The sequence below is a fragment of the Sturnus vulgaris genome, chromosome 5, assembly GCF_052056855.1.
Source record: "Sturnus vulgaris isolate bStuVul1 chromosome 5, bStuVul1.hap1, whole genome shotgun sequence".
Lineage (NCBI taxonomy): Eukaryota > Metazoa > Chordata > Aves > Passeriformes > Sturnidae > Sturnus > Sturnus vulgaris.
Genome location: NC_142247.1, coordinates 34,003,404 through 34,019,948, shown reverse-complemented (window position 1 = coordinate 34,019,948; position 16,545 = coordinate 34,003,404). Strand labels below are relative to the sequence as shown.

At 38.0% G+C, this 16,545-nt stretch overlaps 1 protein-coding gene across 3 annotated transcripts in view; it reads left to right on the top strand.

Moving 5' to 3' along the window:
• The first annotated feature begins 2,193 nt into the window (after positions 1 to 2,193).
• Positions 2,194 to 16,545, top strand: part of TXNRD1 (thioredoxin reductase 1) — a 28,078-nt gene continuing 13,726 nt past the window's right edge. The window contains exons 1-9 of one of the 3 annotated variants that reach the window (XM_088165398.1): positions 2,194 to 2,297; positions 5,130 to 5,239; positions 7,409 to 7,534; positions 10,727 to 10,799; positions 10,915 to 11,034; positions 11,839 to 11,984; positions 12,113 to 12,228; positions 13,601 to 13,826; positions 15,910 to 16,002. In XM_088165398.1, the coding sequence (XP_088021524.1) occupies positions 7,442 to 7,534; positions 10,727 to 10,799; positions 10,915 to 11,034; positions 11,839 to 11,984; positions 12,113 to 12,228; positions 13,601 to 13,826; positions 15,910 to 16,002 (867 nt within the window). In that variant the 5' untranslated portion in view covers positions 2,194 to 2,297; positions 5,130 to 5,239; positions 7,409 to 7,441. Of the gene's footprint in view, positions 2,298 to 5,049; positions 5,240 to 7,408; positions 7,535 to 10,726; positions 10,800 to 10,914; positions 11,035 to 11,838; positions 11,985 to 12,112; positions 12,229 to 13,600; positions 13,827 to 15,909; positions 16,003 to 16,545 lie in introns of those variants that run through there. The other 2 variants (XM_088165397.1, XM_014877036.2) reach the window with 2 other exon arrangements.

The window sequence follows — 16,545 nt, the reverse complement described above, 5'->3', positions numbered from 1 at the left end:
AGTATTAACTAATATGGGTAAATCCCAAAACAATTGTGACTTTTGAAGGAAATAGTAAAAAAATCTATGTTAAAATTACTGGTATAATAAGATAATATTTTCCATAAAGGTTGCATATAAATCATTAAATGAGATATTGTAGCTTTCACCACAGTTCCAGAGACAGACAAGCTTTATGTTGAGATTTTCATAACCTACTTAATTTAGTTCACAGTGAAATAAAATTGAAGATGAAAGTGGTCAAAGATACATAATTAGTGTAAGATTGGCTGCCTTTTACTGAGGAGGAGAGAATCTGAAATTTACTTTTGTTACATTTGTACAACTTGTTCTGTTAAAGCCAACAGAGTTTGTATTGTAGATATTATAGAAATAGTTGAGGTCAGCATGTGATGTTACGCTCACAGAAAACATCCCTATTAGTGCTAATTAGAGCACCCCAGCTAATTCCTGTATGGTTTACTGTAAACAATTACATAAGGAATGAGGAATGGCTGAAGACTTTTGAGGGCAAGTATCCACTGTCTGATATTGCTGAGAAACTTCTGTGGGTGAGAGCACTACTAGGAAAGTCTGTGAGAAAGCCAGGTCTTATTGGAGTGGGATTTCAAGTTCCATAATTTTTATGCCACAAACATGTCTTGCAGGACTTCATAAGGAACCAAGGAGAATCATGATGTCCCTGTTGAAATCATTGAAGTAATATACTTTTTCATAAAGCACTTGGACTTTGTGCTAGCTGCATGAATACTTAGAAAAGCAAAAGGAAAAGAAATGCCTGGAAGTAGGAATTAGTTCTTTTGCTAGGAACTAGAAGCTGAGACCAGTTTCAGAACCCCTTTTTTCATACTTAACAGGATGAGACAAATTATAAATTTGAGTGGATGATTGTTAGAGAAGGGGGTGTTTGAGTGTTGAGTTTCTTGCCCTAGGTTCTTCTTGGATGGAAAGATGGTGGATTGCAGTCCTCCAAACATAGTGCTGACTCATCTTGAATGGAAAGCTGATTGAAGAATGTTGTTGAGTCAGTCCCCAGATGATCATTGGAAAACTAGGTTGAAGGGATGAATTTTGTCACTTAATGCCTTTTTTTTTTTTGAGTGAGAACTTCTCTGCTGGGTATAGAGAGCTTTGATTCAGGCTCTCAGATGGATGTCACTTGAAAGTTTGTCTTTCATTTGATCTGGCGTTCATCATTCCTCTGTCAGTGTTTCTTCTTTGGTTTGTCTTGGTTTCATAATTCCTATCCTGCTATGCAGAGATTAAATTAACAGTTGTCAGTAGATTTTTACTGTTCTTTGGGAATACTGTGCTCTGGGCCTTTCTGCTGTTTTCTGCCTTTTTCATATATTAACTGCATTTGCTTGGCTGAGAATGGTGAGGTTTTTCTGTTCTGGCTTAGAGAACTCTCAACACTTAGGTTGGAAAGTTCCCAGAAGAAAGTTTGTGTCTATATGTCTTCCCACTTATGGAATTTACTTTAAATGCTTTTTGTACTCAGTTGTGGTAAAACCAGAAAATTTATATTTTCATGAAGGAAACAGGTGTTTTATAGTAATACTATGTACCACTGTCAGGACTCTGCTAACAGAAATCTGGCAAAGTAGAGCCCTTGCTTCAACTAGTTGCAAAGTTCAGTTATTCCACATTATGCCTTGTTGTTGATCCCATTCAAGCAGTCCCTTATTTAAATGGAAGGAGTTTTAAACTCTTAGATATGAAAAGAGCATTAAGAAAAATACAATTAAAGGGCTTTGTAACAACACACTGGATAAATAGAAGCAATAACATAGTTCGGAGAATTTCTGATTTTTTAGGAAAATGCACTCTACCTTTTTGCTTGTCAAGTCTTAAAGTTTGGTGGGTTTTGGATTTGAGAGCCCAGCTGACAGCTCAGTCCCATTCACTCCTCTGTGGTGGGATGGAGAGAAAATTGGAAGAGTGAAAGTGAGAAAACTCATAATTGGGACAAAGACAATTTAGTTGATAAAGCAATGGAGACTATGCCAGCAAGGCCACAGGCTTCCATTTCCTCTCAGTTTTGTTAGTTCATCTGATTGCAAGGCAGCCTCTCAGTGTGTGTTTGTGATATGATCCAGGCTGGAGGTGTTTTTTAAGGGCTTGGGTTTTTCCCTGGTAATCTGAATTATGTAATGGCTCTGTTGCCGTCACTACCAAATGTTTGAGTTTGGGCAATAGGGGAGGTAGTGACCTGTGAGGATAGTGCAGAAATGAGCAAATCTAGAAGAAGGAAAACCTGAAAATTTCTCAACCTACAAAGTTCACTTGGATGTAAGGTAAATATTCATTGTCATATGAAATGGCCTGTACTTCCCAAAAGCCTGAAGATAGGGCTGTAAAGGAATTTATGTGCTTGCTCAGAAACATTACAGATTTAGAGGCATCTTCTAAACTCTTGGAGAAGAAACAACTATTTTTTGAATTATAGTTTGTGAAAATATTAAATTTGTTCTTGTTAGTAATGTTCTTTTGTGTGATACAGGAGCTCTAGGGAAATCAGTGGAGACTTTTGCCTTGAAGCAGTACTTCTAGACCTCCAGAGTGAGTAGTTGAAAGGCAAGGGCTTTCCGTGGGTGCCCATGTCCTGCCTCTGCAGCTGGTGGGGTCCCTTAATCACTTTTGCAGGGTAAGGCAATTCTTATCCTGAAGCAGTTCTGCTTACAAAGCTGATCCAGGTTGTTGGGTTGGGCTGGCCTTGTTCCCACCTGATCAAAGCCTTCTGAAACCAATCATGCCTTTTTTTCATTCTAGCCAGAAGTTACACAACAAACAGTCAAAAGTTCAGAGGCCTCGGTGCCGGGGCAGACTTTGGTTTCTGAGGAAGCTCCCTCCCAGAAGGAAGGATATGGATTGAAAATACCATACTTGTTTCACTGTATTTTTTTATCTCCTCAGGTGGAGGTTTCTTTCTGATTTAACAAGTTCTGAGCAAAACAGGCAGTTTTGCCACTACCAACAAGAGATGCTGCTTCCTCTTACTCTCTCTTGGTCTGGTAATGCCTTTGTCCTGGCACCAGCTGTGGTGATCACAGGATTGTTCCTTAAGCTGGCTGAGCTTGTCAGACAGGTGGGAAACTGTCCACAACTTTTCTTCTTCTGGTTAGTGAGTTGATTTAGCTCGTGCACGGGTCTGAAGTCTGCCAGAACTGGTGCCAGGTATGCAGACACCAAGAAGGAAAAAATCTGTGTGGTGGATGAGATTTGTCCCCTTTTTTTAGTATTGGTTGGTTAGATTGATTCACCCATATCAAGGAGCACTTGGCAGGTCATAGGGAAGGTGCCACCTCACCAGCCACCACCTCCTGGGATTAACAGAACCAAAAGTTGGTGGTAATGCAGGGCCTGACTGGGCTTCCTGCTACAGACTTGCTGAATAATGCTGATACCAGGCAGAGAGTCATCCTCACCACTACATCTCTGAGGATTATCCAGAGCAGATGCATGGTTCAGGTTCTCTTCAGCAGTCTCTCTGCAGACTCATTTTTGGAAAGTGCTGATTATTCACCAGGACTGTGGGTTATCGGAATTTTATGGAGAGCAAGCTGGTGACACACAGAGCACTTTCTGCTTTGTCATCCTGCCTGTGGCAGGTTGCCCAAACCAACAAGGGAGAGGCCCCCAGCAGCAGAGCCAGCCAACATACAAACTCTTTCAAGTCTCTGCCAGGGGCTATGATTGCCTTTGGGTTTTGGGGTTATTGCTAAAACTTGGTACCTCTGGCACATATCTACCTGAGAATAAGTAGAGATGTTTATTCAAGTGCCTGTGTTGGCTAATGACTAGATTTTTATTTCACTGAAGGTACAGTTTTAGGTGAACATTCCTGAGATTGTTCAAACTTACAAGAACAAAATACTCCTTCAATTGCTTCAGGTACACATAGGACTGTAGCTTTAATATAATATAGTGAAGCAAAAAATTATCCTTTATGAAGATTGTGAAATTATACTTTGTGAAGGCTATTCAAAACCTTACTTTTCTTTTTTACATGTGTATATTCCAGAACTAGAATACAAAAAGTAGTATCCATCACTAATATTACTGTTAACTGTTGCATAACAGTTCTGATCTTTAAACCCCTTTACCACCGTCACCAAAGTACTCTTTCCTTTGTGAGATAAAGGAATTTTAGCAACAAGTTTCACAGAAGAAGTCAGAATTTACAAGATTGCAGGCCAGTTTTCAATGACTGCCTTTTTTCATTTGTGTCTGTGAATGCTTTTCAGGTTTGTGGGCTCAGTGCCCAAGGAATGTATACATTCAGTATGGCTGTTTCTCTAAGTATGGACACATGTCAAGGTTTGCTAATTAATGCTGGTTGTACAGTGCAAAGTATGTATGTGATTAAGTCCAAACAACTGTGTACTGACCCATTTTTTGGAAATTAAGCAGAATGTAATTCAGAGTTATGTGGAGGAAGGCAGAACTGATAATGGATTCCAATTGACTATTAGATTTTCCACTTTTTTCTTTTTCAGTGCCACATCAAATAAATTTTCACTGTGTGTAAATATGTTTTTGTTTCTTTTCACTAATATGCTTAAACTTTTATATTGAGTATGTATATATATATGTATATACATATATATATAAGATCAGTTATGACCAGTGGGAAAACTGATCTTTTCCAGACTTTTGAACACATTTATCAATACATTGAACTGAAATAAGTTTCCAGGCAACTAACTGCAGGAAAAAACTAAAAACTTTTTATTAAGTTTTAAAAGTATGAGACTTTTAAGTGTCACTTTCTGGGCAAGAAAACTGAAAATCATAATTTTATTTTAAGACTGAAGTTTCAGATTTAGCCACAGGAAATATGATTTCCTTGCTTTGATCCAAGCATATTGTTAGATTGGCCAAAAGTACTGAAATCTCAGCCAACTCTCGAATGGGATTTTATTCAACAGGAAAATATTGCAAGTCATCCTAACATTGCAAATGAGTCATGAGTGGCCTTAGGAAATGCTTCCCTGGGACAGACATGCCACAGATGAGGAAGCGATGAAGCTGCCAGGCCACTCCCCCAGACAATTTCTCTCGAGGAGCACAACCCTCATAAAGGACGTCTCTCCAGACACTAGCTTATTTTATCCTTTGTTTCACAGGGGGAGCCCCAAAGCTGCGAGAAGGGCAGCACAAAGCAGTGGCAGAAACTTCCCAGCCAGTTGTTCCTGTACGGGAGAAGGAAATAGGAGATGATGAGAGAACTTTAAAGGTAGGGGGTCATACGTTTCAAAGTCTATAATTAAGTCTTGACATTGAAAAATAATCAGAATGTAGACTTCATGGTAAAATTTGTAGTTCATGGGTGAAGAGCAGAGGAGATCTGTTCTCAGGATGGGATCATGGTCATAAAGAAGTTCCCCCAGTAAATGGGATGTGGAGCTTGTCAAGAGACTGGCTGCTTTGGAGCAGGGCTCAGGAGGAAGAAGGGAAGCTTGTAATCCACTTTGTCTAATCTAAACCTTTAATATGTTTTCATAAAGAGTTATTATGCAGAATTAATGAGAAATTAACCAAACAGTAGGAAATAAAAATGTAAGTTTCTTAATCCATGGGAAAACATAAAGCATTTTTCTTAAAAGGAGAAAAAAATAGTAGCATGATATAAGTAGTGATCTAAGCAAATGAGTAGTTGGTGTGGTTTCTTTCTATGCCTCATAAAGATACCATTCTTGTTGAGTCTGATGACTGTGGGGGAGTTAGTTTCCCCTTATGCTTCACACTATCTTGTTTCCATTAAGCAAGCAAGAAGGTGTGCTTTGGAAAAGAATGCACCCTTTCTCTAATTTTACATCTCTAAATACAAATGAAGTGAAGCTGCATATCACAGTATAATACATGCCCCTTTGCTCTGATTGTGGTAGGAAGTTTGATCCCGGCTAATGGTTGTGTTACAAAAGTAGAAAAAAGGGAACCAAGCGCAAAGTAGGTTCAGTGGTGGGGGTGTGTGTTGGGGTGGTGGAGCAGGAGGAGAAGAGGAAGGAGAATGAGGTATTTTTGGATGTCTTCATAGCAGCCTCAGGTGTTTTCTAGGTTTTTTTCTACTATTAACATGGTGCCCGAGGTTATAAAATACTTCTACAATCTAACTTTCTGCAGACAGACACACAACCTGAATTTCTGCTAACATTGGCTGTGTAATTCGTGGGAGAGATAGGGGATTTTTGTCAGTGGGATGGCTGCACTGGCAGCAGTCAGTAGGGTAGACATAGTTATGGAGAGGGATTAATCAAACCTCAGAGGAAAGCGTCTGAGAGGGAATAACCCCAGAGGAAGGCAACAGTAGAACGAGTTGAGTACAAAGGGCTGTTTAATGCAAAACAAAATTAAGATGAAAAGATGAGGGAAACTTCTTTGGGCTCTTTTCTTTCCTTTGATTTGCCACAACTATTCCAGTAGTACTGAATAAAATCCTACCAAGTTAGGTGGACAGAAACACATATTTATGAAGTGGCAAAGTATGGGTGTCTTAATTTATAGGTTGGTCTTAAAAGTTTTTCATTACCTTAGTTGATGGTCACTGATTTACATCAGCTAAGGAATCTGATTTTTACTCACTCCAGATCTTGTTCTGCAATTTGAGAGGCATTGAGAATTTTGCCACAACTCCAAAGGCTTAAAGGTCTGAAGCTCTCATAAATTGGGGTTTCACAAATGAAGTATGAAGGCTCATTTTAGAAAGTGTATATGAACATAGTGCCATGCTCTTTGTGGCATAAGCTGCCAAAATGCATTTTAGGACTAATGGGAAGTTATTCTGTGGTAGTAGTTGTGATTAAAAAAAAATCTTTCATGAAACCATAGTGGTCACACTTGATCCATTTGATGCCGAAGTTATGCTAAACCAAAGCAATGATAAAAACACTGGCATATTACAAAAACATAGTTTTCAAAAATGGTTTCCTTCATTCAGTTCTGTTCATTCTGTTGGTAAGGCTGGTAATTATTGAGGATTAGTACAGCGTCGCACAGAATTGTTGTCTTTTCCTACAAACATATGCAGGACGAGGGGAAAAGCACTAATTAAGAAAGTCCAGGGCAGATGAAAGAATAAAATAAATTAATGGAATGCTTGTGTCAGCAGTTACATATCTCATCCTGGAGTACAGTATGAGGAAGCACTAGGGTAATGTTGTGGAAAACTAAGCTCTGCAAGGAAGCCCAGTGAACAAGAAAATTTGTAGCTCAGTATCTGACAGGTATAGAGCTATTCACAGATGGATTCAGAAGACGAAATTGAAAGCTAATTAAAAGCAGAGCTCAGAAAATTCACATGCAATTATGTTCCCTTATCACAATATTTGCTACTGAAAATACTAATTTTTGAACACTGTGGCTAATGTTTCAATATTCCTTAATACTTTTTATTTTCTTTTTTCAGGCACATAAGGAAGAAGACAATCCTCAGAAAACAATGGAAGTGAACGGGCTTATGCCAGGGACAGATTCCTATGACTATGATCTCATTGTCATTGGTGGAGGCTCGGGAGGTCTGGCAGCTGCAAAGGTATGAGGGGGAAAATATACACTTATACTTTCCTTATAAGTAGGTGGTGACATCCTCAGTCTTGGATTTGGTATCTTTAATACTATAGGGACACAACACTTCTGCCTGATCAGTGAAATTTCTTTCAAGCTTAGTGCCAATTATACAATATTATTTTCTTTATGTTCTGAAGAAGAAAAACATGGTATACTCCTTAATATTCCCTTATATTCCTTACTAAAATTAAAGTTGGTCCCCACTTATGGGAGATGATGGTGCTGGAAAATAGCAGGTAGATATCTTAATTGTGTTTATTAGTAGTTGAATTTAAACTCAATTAATAAATGAAAAGGTTTTCAAAACTATTCAAAATTAACATCAGAAGGTATACTATATACTACTTTTGTATAGAAGTAATATCTTTTCAGACGTGGTTGTATACCTTGTTTTAATTCTTGGCAATAGGGAAGAGTCTGTGATTTTTGAGCTTACATAGTTGCATAAATGGAGATTTTGCCTATACTTAAGCTGTAGTCTCACCCTTCATTTCTAGGGTCTGGTATTTCCTGCCTGTAGCCAAATGAATTATGGGGTTTTGTTAGGATATTGGTATTAGAAGCATATCTAGAATTAACTAAAAGAATTCACAGTGGTACAAAATATACCAGCTCTTAGAGCTGTCATTATCCCAAATATTTTAAACTTGCAGAAATTTAATATTAGTCAGTAGCTCTTCTTTACATCAGTAGTCAGACATGTTGTGTCTCTTCTGTTTGTGGTAGGATTAACTATTTAGAAGTGAATTGAACATTCCTGTAAATAAAACTACTTTGTTGTTCAGGACCTGGGGCTGGATGATTCCTCCAGTCGAGAGCATTTATTTTGTTCACGTGACGTGGAAGAGTCATTGCAGAGTGAAAGAAAATATGGAGAAACATCGTAGAATAGCATTGGATTCACAGTGAACCCTGGTCCCTTATAAGTACTTCTGTTGTAATGGAAATGTGCAGGGCTGAGTGATGGATTGTAGATCCATAGTCTATTTTGGCAGTTTACTGCTTTCCTATCAATAGGGGCATTGTTGTCATGGTGTAGGATTGAGGATTGAAGGTAAGCTATAAGAAGGTTCTGAGAACCACAAAGAGAAGCAAACACTGATTTTCAGAGGATAGAGATGTTCTGGGCCAGGAGAGAGTAACAAGAGTAAAATAGGATTTACAGTAATGCAAAAAGAGTTTGCAGTAATAAGAAGCCAGCTGTTGAAATTTCCATAAGGTGATTGACTCAGTTATGTTTATTGCGTCATTTTTCAGTTGTAGGACAGAAAAGATGTGCAGTAGGAAGATAAACTGCCTAATTCCTTCAACTCAGTGTGTAAAGTATATTGATTCTCAGTGTTCTCAACTGATTGTTGAGTAGAGCAGAAGATGGTAGATCAATAAAGTCAACATCCCTATCAGTAGTAATGTGTGTATTTCAAATCAGTTTCATGTAGTTGAAGTGAAACTGTTTCACACACATACACTTCTGAATTTTACTTAGATTGTTCAATGTTTTTTAATGAATTAACTGACAGTGCTTTAAAAAAACCAAATCAAAACAGAAAAAAATCCTCAACTCTCATACAAAGTTCCAGATATCTGCACTCAGGTTTGCAGCAGTTCACCTAGATTGGTTAAATGTGTGCTTTTAACTCTGACACATGCACCTTTGTGTGCACATCTTCCTCTCTACATTGTGCCCAGAGCTTGTTACATTGGAGGCAATGCTTCACACGGAGTGCACACACTGCCAGGCTGACTTGGTATAACCCAGCTGCAGACTCAGACTGGTGCCATGCCCCTGCTCTCAGTTCACACAGAGCTGAGCAGCCTAGCTGTGTTCCTGCAGCACTGCACTGAGCCCCAAAAGGTTTGAGAGCCTTGAGGGCACGTTTATGGCTGTGGGCAGATCACTCAGCAGAAGTGGTTATATCTGTGTGTGATCTCTACCAAGGTGGCGATGCAATGCTGTGCTGTGTTATGTGAGCATGTAGCTGAGGGAAGCTTGGGAATACATGCATTCTGCTTAGCTAACCCTGGTAAGGCTCTTTGGAGCAGTGTTTAAGAGTTGTCATCAGAAAAAAAGTTTTAATGACATGTCTCAATCCCTAAGCACCTTTCTGAGGAACTTTCTCAGAGGTTCTACTAATGAATAGCAATTAGCTTCTTGGTCAGATCTTTAAATCTTTGTTGGAAGTGGAAATCCAGTTCAGCAGTGTTTTCTGAAGGTGTCTATAGCCTGTGTTATTTGAAGTGTGATTTGCATTTTGCATGAAGTAAGATACATTTAAAATTGAAATCCTGATTGTCAAGTATTTGGATTAACAAGTATTACTGGTAACAGAATGCTGAAGGCTGTCCAGCTCCTCCCAAACCAAAGCCAAGGCCTTAGAGTAATATCATGTTCTTATAGTTGTTATTGCCTATATGTCTAAGAACTCATCTTATGATGCCAGCATAGTTGTGGCTACTCCAAGTAGCAAAATTATTTTGCTTCATCTCATGGGAGGAATCTGCTGTTTCGTTGCTGTTTCTCAGCTACCTTGTGCTTGCCTAAGTGTTTTTCCATGGCAGCAGTTGCTGCTGTCAGTTTTTGCCTTTTTCTTAAAAAACACAAACGGAGCAATGAAATTAGTATATAGTTCTCAGTATCATTTACAGGCATTAATTGTAAATTTGCTAATGAATCTTCTTAGGGGAAATATAGAATCATAGAGTCATTAAAGTTGTCATGCTTGGCCATGTGACTGTTTACGTCATTTTCTGATGTGTTTTCAAACAAATGCTGGAGAAACCATCTTTGAAGGGAAAATCGGATTAATTAGGAATTTGTTAAGTAGGTTAAAAGTAAATGGGCATGTTGGGAAATAGTCTGAACAAAGTGACAGGATGGAGGAGTGAAGAGGAGGTTGGACTCACAGTCTCCTGTGTATCAGCTGGTGCCATGCTGTTTTGTAGCAGGATGAATGCTTTTTTTTTTCCCTTTCATCTTTTTTTTCCTACTGAATGCACAGATGAATTCAGAAGATTAATGACTCTCAGTTCCCCTGCAAATCATTTATTGTTACTTAGTTAAAAGTCACAAAGCTTTTCTGCAGTGCATGATGTTATCATCTACTCCAAATTTGACCTCTAATATTTAGATATGTGTCTTATTTAATTTGTCCTGCAGGAGGCTGCTAAATATGGGAAGAAAGTGATGGTGCTGGACTTTGTCACGCCTACACCTCAGGGAAGCTCATGGGGTAAATTTCTCTTCATTGTAACCCTGTTATGAAGGAGTTTTGCTCAGAAACTCTGATTCTCATGTTTGAAATTGCCACAGTGATGTGAAAACCACATTCTGTTCCTTTCTCTCAGGTCTTGGAGGAACATGTGTAAATGTGGGCTGTATACCTAAGAAACTGATGCACCAGGCAGCTTTACTGGGACAAGCCTTGCAAGATTCACGCAAATTTGGGTGGCAGTTTGCAGAAGAAGGTAAAGAAGGACACTTTTTTGAGTTTCGCCATTTGCACAGAAAATCCTGAGGTGGTTCTCATAATCAGGTGCTTGTTGCACTGCAGCATGTGCTGGCTTTGACAATGTGAGGCAACTTCAGAGAGATTACACATAAATGGAAGCGCTTTTCAAATCTAAAGCCATGGGGCTTATTGCCTCCATGTTTTATCTGTTTGTTAATAGCTCCTGATCCTGTTAGTAATTGATGAGACTGTTGTGTGAATAAAAGCAATAAGGTACTGCTCAATTTCAGAATGTACCACAACATCTAGGGGAATACCCCAGAATGTTGCCTGACAGAAAATTCTTATATTATTTACAAGCAATGAATTTTTTTCCCCTAAGTGTCTGCCACTACTATGTAAGAAGACGGATTTTACTTTTTATTATCTCTGATATGCATGATTATAGGATTTTGATTTATTTAGGTTGCAGTCATGTATTTGGAAGCATGCAGAGGCACCGCTCAGACATGCATTGTCTACATTTGTTGAGCAGTGTCACCTGCTCACAGCTGTCAATATATATCTGTCAGTATAAAACTGTCAATAATTCACTAAGTCTTAATTTTCAGTGTTTTAAGTCATGCCTATTGCACTGTGACCTCCCATGTTATCTGTGCTGATGTAATTTGAATTTCTGTAAATTTACCCTGAAATAAAGTGGGAGTAAGACAAACCCAGTAAGACTGGGTCATGAAAATAATCTGTTTGAGAATAGAAGTTTTGCTGTGGAAAAAGAAAAACTCAGACTAAAAGATGAACCTTCCTCTTTTGTTTCTAGCAGTCAAACACAACTGGATGACCATGACAGAATCTGTTCAGAATTACATTGGGTCACTGAACTGGGGCTATCGGGTTGCACTGAGAGACTCGAAGGTCACGTATGAGAATGCATATGGAGAATTTGTTGGGCCACACACAATTAAGGTACTCCATAGCCATTGTTGCTGTGTCTTTCTATAGTGCTGTCTGAATAGAGATGCTTTTCAAATAGAATTATTTTTCCCGTAATAGGACTGTAAAACACTCACTTTGCACTAATACTTTGTATGCAGGCAACAAACAAAAAAGGAATTGAGAAGCTGTACACAGCTGAGAGATTTATCATTGCCACTGGTGAACGACCACGCTACCTGGGTATACCTGGAGATAAGGAATATTGCATTAGCAGGTAAAAACAGAGAGGAATATGAAGTCATTCCTTGTGTGTAAGTTCGTTGTGCTTGCCCATACTGAGGAGTACAGTCTGCTTGAAAGAAAACTCTATACTCAGATATATTAGGGAAAGTGAGACTAGCATAGCTGCTGATACTATGAAATTGGTAGAAATCTCTCTTCATGTATTGGGGCAGTCTTGAAACTCAGCACAATTTTTTTTCCCAGCTACTCAGTGAAGGTAATTCAACTTTTGAGAAAACTGGTTTTGAGTATCTGGTTAATTGCTAATGCCAAGCAAAAATGTTATGTGAAGATAAAATACATTTTCATATCAGAGTAAATTTTGAGTTACTTGATGTTGAAACAGAGGTTGTAATTACAGGCTGGCAAGCCTATAGCAATGAAATAAATAACTGACACAATTCCTGTGAAACCAAAACACCATGTAGTATGTTTCCCTTTTAGTAAGTAGTAATGAAATTAAAGATAACAGATAATACAGCCTGTAAAGTAGTGTTTTAAAGAAGCTTCAAAGGCGGAGGAGTCAGGAACCCCAGAGTTAAAGACTATCAAATTGAGGCTGTCTGTGTAATCTTTACTGAGTTCCTTGGGGAATAGGAGCTGTGCTATAACCTTTAATTGCACAATCACATTTTATTCCATCACCCTGAAAAAAGAGACACTTATTTTAGATTTAAATCTTCAAAGAATTGTATTGCCAGACTCTTAAATGTCTGCTGTGTAAGCATGGTGCCTCCATGAGTCTTGGCTTTGTGGACAAGCCCTGGTTTTATAGCCTAGGTCCAAAGTGTGATAGAACTGATGAAGCTTGATGAAGCAGTTGAAAGAAATGAAAAGCAGGCAAAGGAGCATGTTTTCCATAATTTCACACTTCTGTTACTGTGGTTTGTTGTCTGTGTATATCTGGCACTGTGTATAATGCTTCAGCAGAAGGATAAGTCTTCAAAGTGATGATGGTATTTTTTCTTAAAGCTGAACCCCTTCCTCTTTTAGTTCTCAGGAGCCAAAATTTGTAGCAAAATATTTAAAGCAAGATTCAGAGGGGAAGTGAACACCTACGTTTTTCAACAATATGTCATAAGTTTCTGTAAAAAAAACTCTCCACATTTTTGTGGTGATTCAGAATTTTCATACTCCTTTTTTTAGTATGTGTACTCCTAAATGTGACTTTTGTCACACATTGATTTTGTACTGCAGATGAACTTCCAAAAAATTAAGCAGGGCTTTTTTTGTGAGCAGGAAAAGGAATAAAGTTCTATTCTTATGGAAAAAAATTAGATAAATATAAAACACAATATATTCTTATAACTGCCTCTAATTTCCTTTTTCTCTCCTTTCTTTTTTTTTTTTTTTTTTTTTTTCAGTGATGACGTTTTCTCTCTGCCTTACTGCCCAGGGAAAACCCTGGTGATTGGAGCTTCCTATGTTGCCTTAGAATGTGCAGGATTTCTTGCAGGCCTTGGATTAGATGTCACTGTAATGGTGAGATCCATTCTCTTAAGAGGATTTGACCAGGACATGGCAAACAGAGTTGGTGAATATATGAAAGAACATGGAGTCAACTTTATTAGAGAGTTTGTGCCAATCAAGGTAGGCTCAAAGTGACTACAATTGATTGAGATATACCTATCATAATGTTTTAAGATATAAATTATTTTAATTCATACAAAAGTTGAACTTGCATTATAGTATCAGCTGTGATGTGGGATGGATTAATTTTTGTTTTAAATTAACTCCATGAAATGTAATTAATTGAAAGATATAATTTAATCTTAGTATTAAAATTCTGGGAGATTAGAGAGTTCATTGTTTTTATCAGAATTAGTTGGGTTACCGGAGTTGATACACCTGCTCATCCTGGTTCTGCAAATGTTGCATATACTTAAATTCAGAGGTTCAATCCTGAAAACTGTGAAACTTCTTGCAGGCTCATAATTAAGCAAATATCTAATTTCCTGTAAGATCAGAGTCCAATGCATCACAAATAGTCACATTTTTCATTGCTAATTCTCAAACTGTCAGCCAGCAAATACTGTTTATGTGCCAAGGATTAGTGGACTATCCAGAAAAGTAAACGGGCTTTAGAAATACTAATCTGTATAGTTTACTTGTCAGAGTCCTTAAATACTTTCTCAATTTTTGTTGAGTTCAGTAAGAGTACTCATGCAGCTGCTTACACGCATATATAGGCACATTTATAGGCAAATTCAGGTTGAATTTAAACCAGATTAGAAGTTCTGGAGCTTTTTCTAATGCAAAATTGTCCTATCAAAGACCTCAGAGGGTGCTAACAGTATTTTTCTGTATGTTTTATTTTCACAGTAGTTCTTAATTATTTAGAAATAGCAAATCACATATTAAGCAATTTCAATTTGGTGTTATATTAGCATTTACTGAGTTTAACACTTTGGGGATTCAAACAAATTCAATGAAGATTGCTCATTTCCACTCTTAGCACTATCAAGAGCAGCTTTAAAAATGCTCTTTCCAGTTCCTGCTGTGGGTCTGAGCCTCTCTCACAGAATGAGAGTTTCTGTGAGAAGTCAAAAGTGATGTTTCCAGGAACTTAGTTTTTTTGTGGCTTTTTATTGCGTAAATCCCATGCTGTATGAAAAGTAGGGATGATTATCTTGGTTTGGTTGCAGACATAGCTTTTTGTAAACTCTAATGGGGAATGAGAAAGAAGGAAGCTGTTTTTAGAAGCACATCATTTCAAGTAAATGGCAAGCAGGCTGCTCCAGATGCATCCTGTGATGAGCAGTCCATCGCCACAGTGCACAGTGCCCTTCTGTGTATTTCCCCCTGTCCCTTCACTATATGCCTTTGATTCAAATTGCTATAAAATACTTGGCCCTGTTTCTGATTGAGAATATCCTTCAGCTTAAGTTGCTGGGTAGGTTTTCAGCAAGTTTTCTCATCTCTTTCAGACATTCTGTTTGAAGTTATGCATGTTGTGCTTATTAAAACCCTTTGTTGGGACTTTTGAAGGCAGAAGATGAACTGTTATAAATAATGCTGCCTTTGAACAGAAGCAGTTTAGCACGGTGATCCTTTGGATGTAGGATGGCACAGTTGGCTTTTCGAAATTAAAAAAAAAAGAAAACTTCATCAGAAACTTTGCTCTTTCTGCCTCTAAATATTGAACTTGAAGTAGGAAAAAGGGTTTTGTTGAAAAGTACCTTTTCATCTGCAGGATGAACACTAAAATTTCCCAGAATTATGTTAAGAGTTACACACTTAAATGTCTCTTGAATGTACTGCTGATGGCTTTCTATGACAGTGGCTTCCCATGGGTGGAGGGAATGATTGCAGCACTTGGAGAAAATGTCTGATGGTGTTTCCAGGCCGTGTAAGAGTTTCTTTCCTACTCACTTCCTCTGTCCCCAATGAATACAACAGGTCATACGATGGGCCTGGACAAGAACTTCACCATCAGTCCACTTTTATAAACAGAAATGAGATTTTGTTGTGTTGGTCATAAGAATAAAGGAAGGGAAATAAAAAAAAAATTAAAATGTGCAAGTAGAAATGTAAAGAATCTTTAGAGTGAGTGCAAAATTTTAGGTCATGGTTAAAACTCTCTCAATGATATGTGGTGGGAAAAATGTACATTTGTATATTTTTATTTGAAACTTTTTCTTTTCTACCCCATCCAACCCCCAAAATGTTGTAGGTTGAGCGGGTTGAGGAAGGAACTCCTGGAATACTGAAAGTTACAGCCAAGTCCACAACAGGGGACCAAATAATTGAAGGGGAATACAATACTGTGAGTCCTGTCTGTATACATGAAGAATGTGAAATAGCCTTCCATTAAATGTTGATATTTTGTGGGGTGTTTTTATGCACACTTTAAATTTTTCAAAATTATTGTAATCATTACAGTATGCTAATTGCACACAAACGGCAGGTAATTAATCTGCAAATAAAAGTCCCGAAGTCAATGGTTATTTTGCCTTGCCAAATCAGTTCACATGCTTTTGAAACCTGTTTCTTAGCTTAGGGGTGTACATAAGCTTGGTCCCATGGAATCAGTTGCAGGATTTTTTTCCTAGTGGGATATTTGAAATAAATGATAAGTAATGATTTACAATAGCTTTCATAGTAATTAGGGCATGTTTTGTAGTTAGCACAAAATAATGGTCCATGCAGGAGTTAAACGAATGGGTGACATGTCATCTCAAGACCTGTTGTTGACACATCTTCACAAACACAGCTAATGCCCTGTGGCAAGTCAGTCAATAAACTTCATTACACACTTAAAACAGTGTAATTAAAGTGTGCAGGGGTGTTATTGTGGGTTTGATTGACT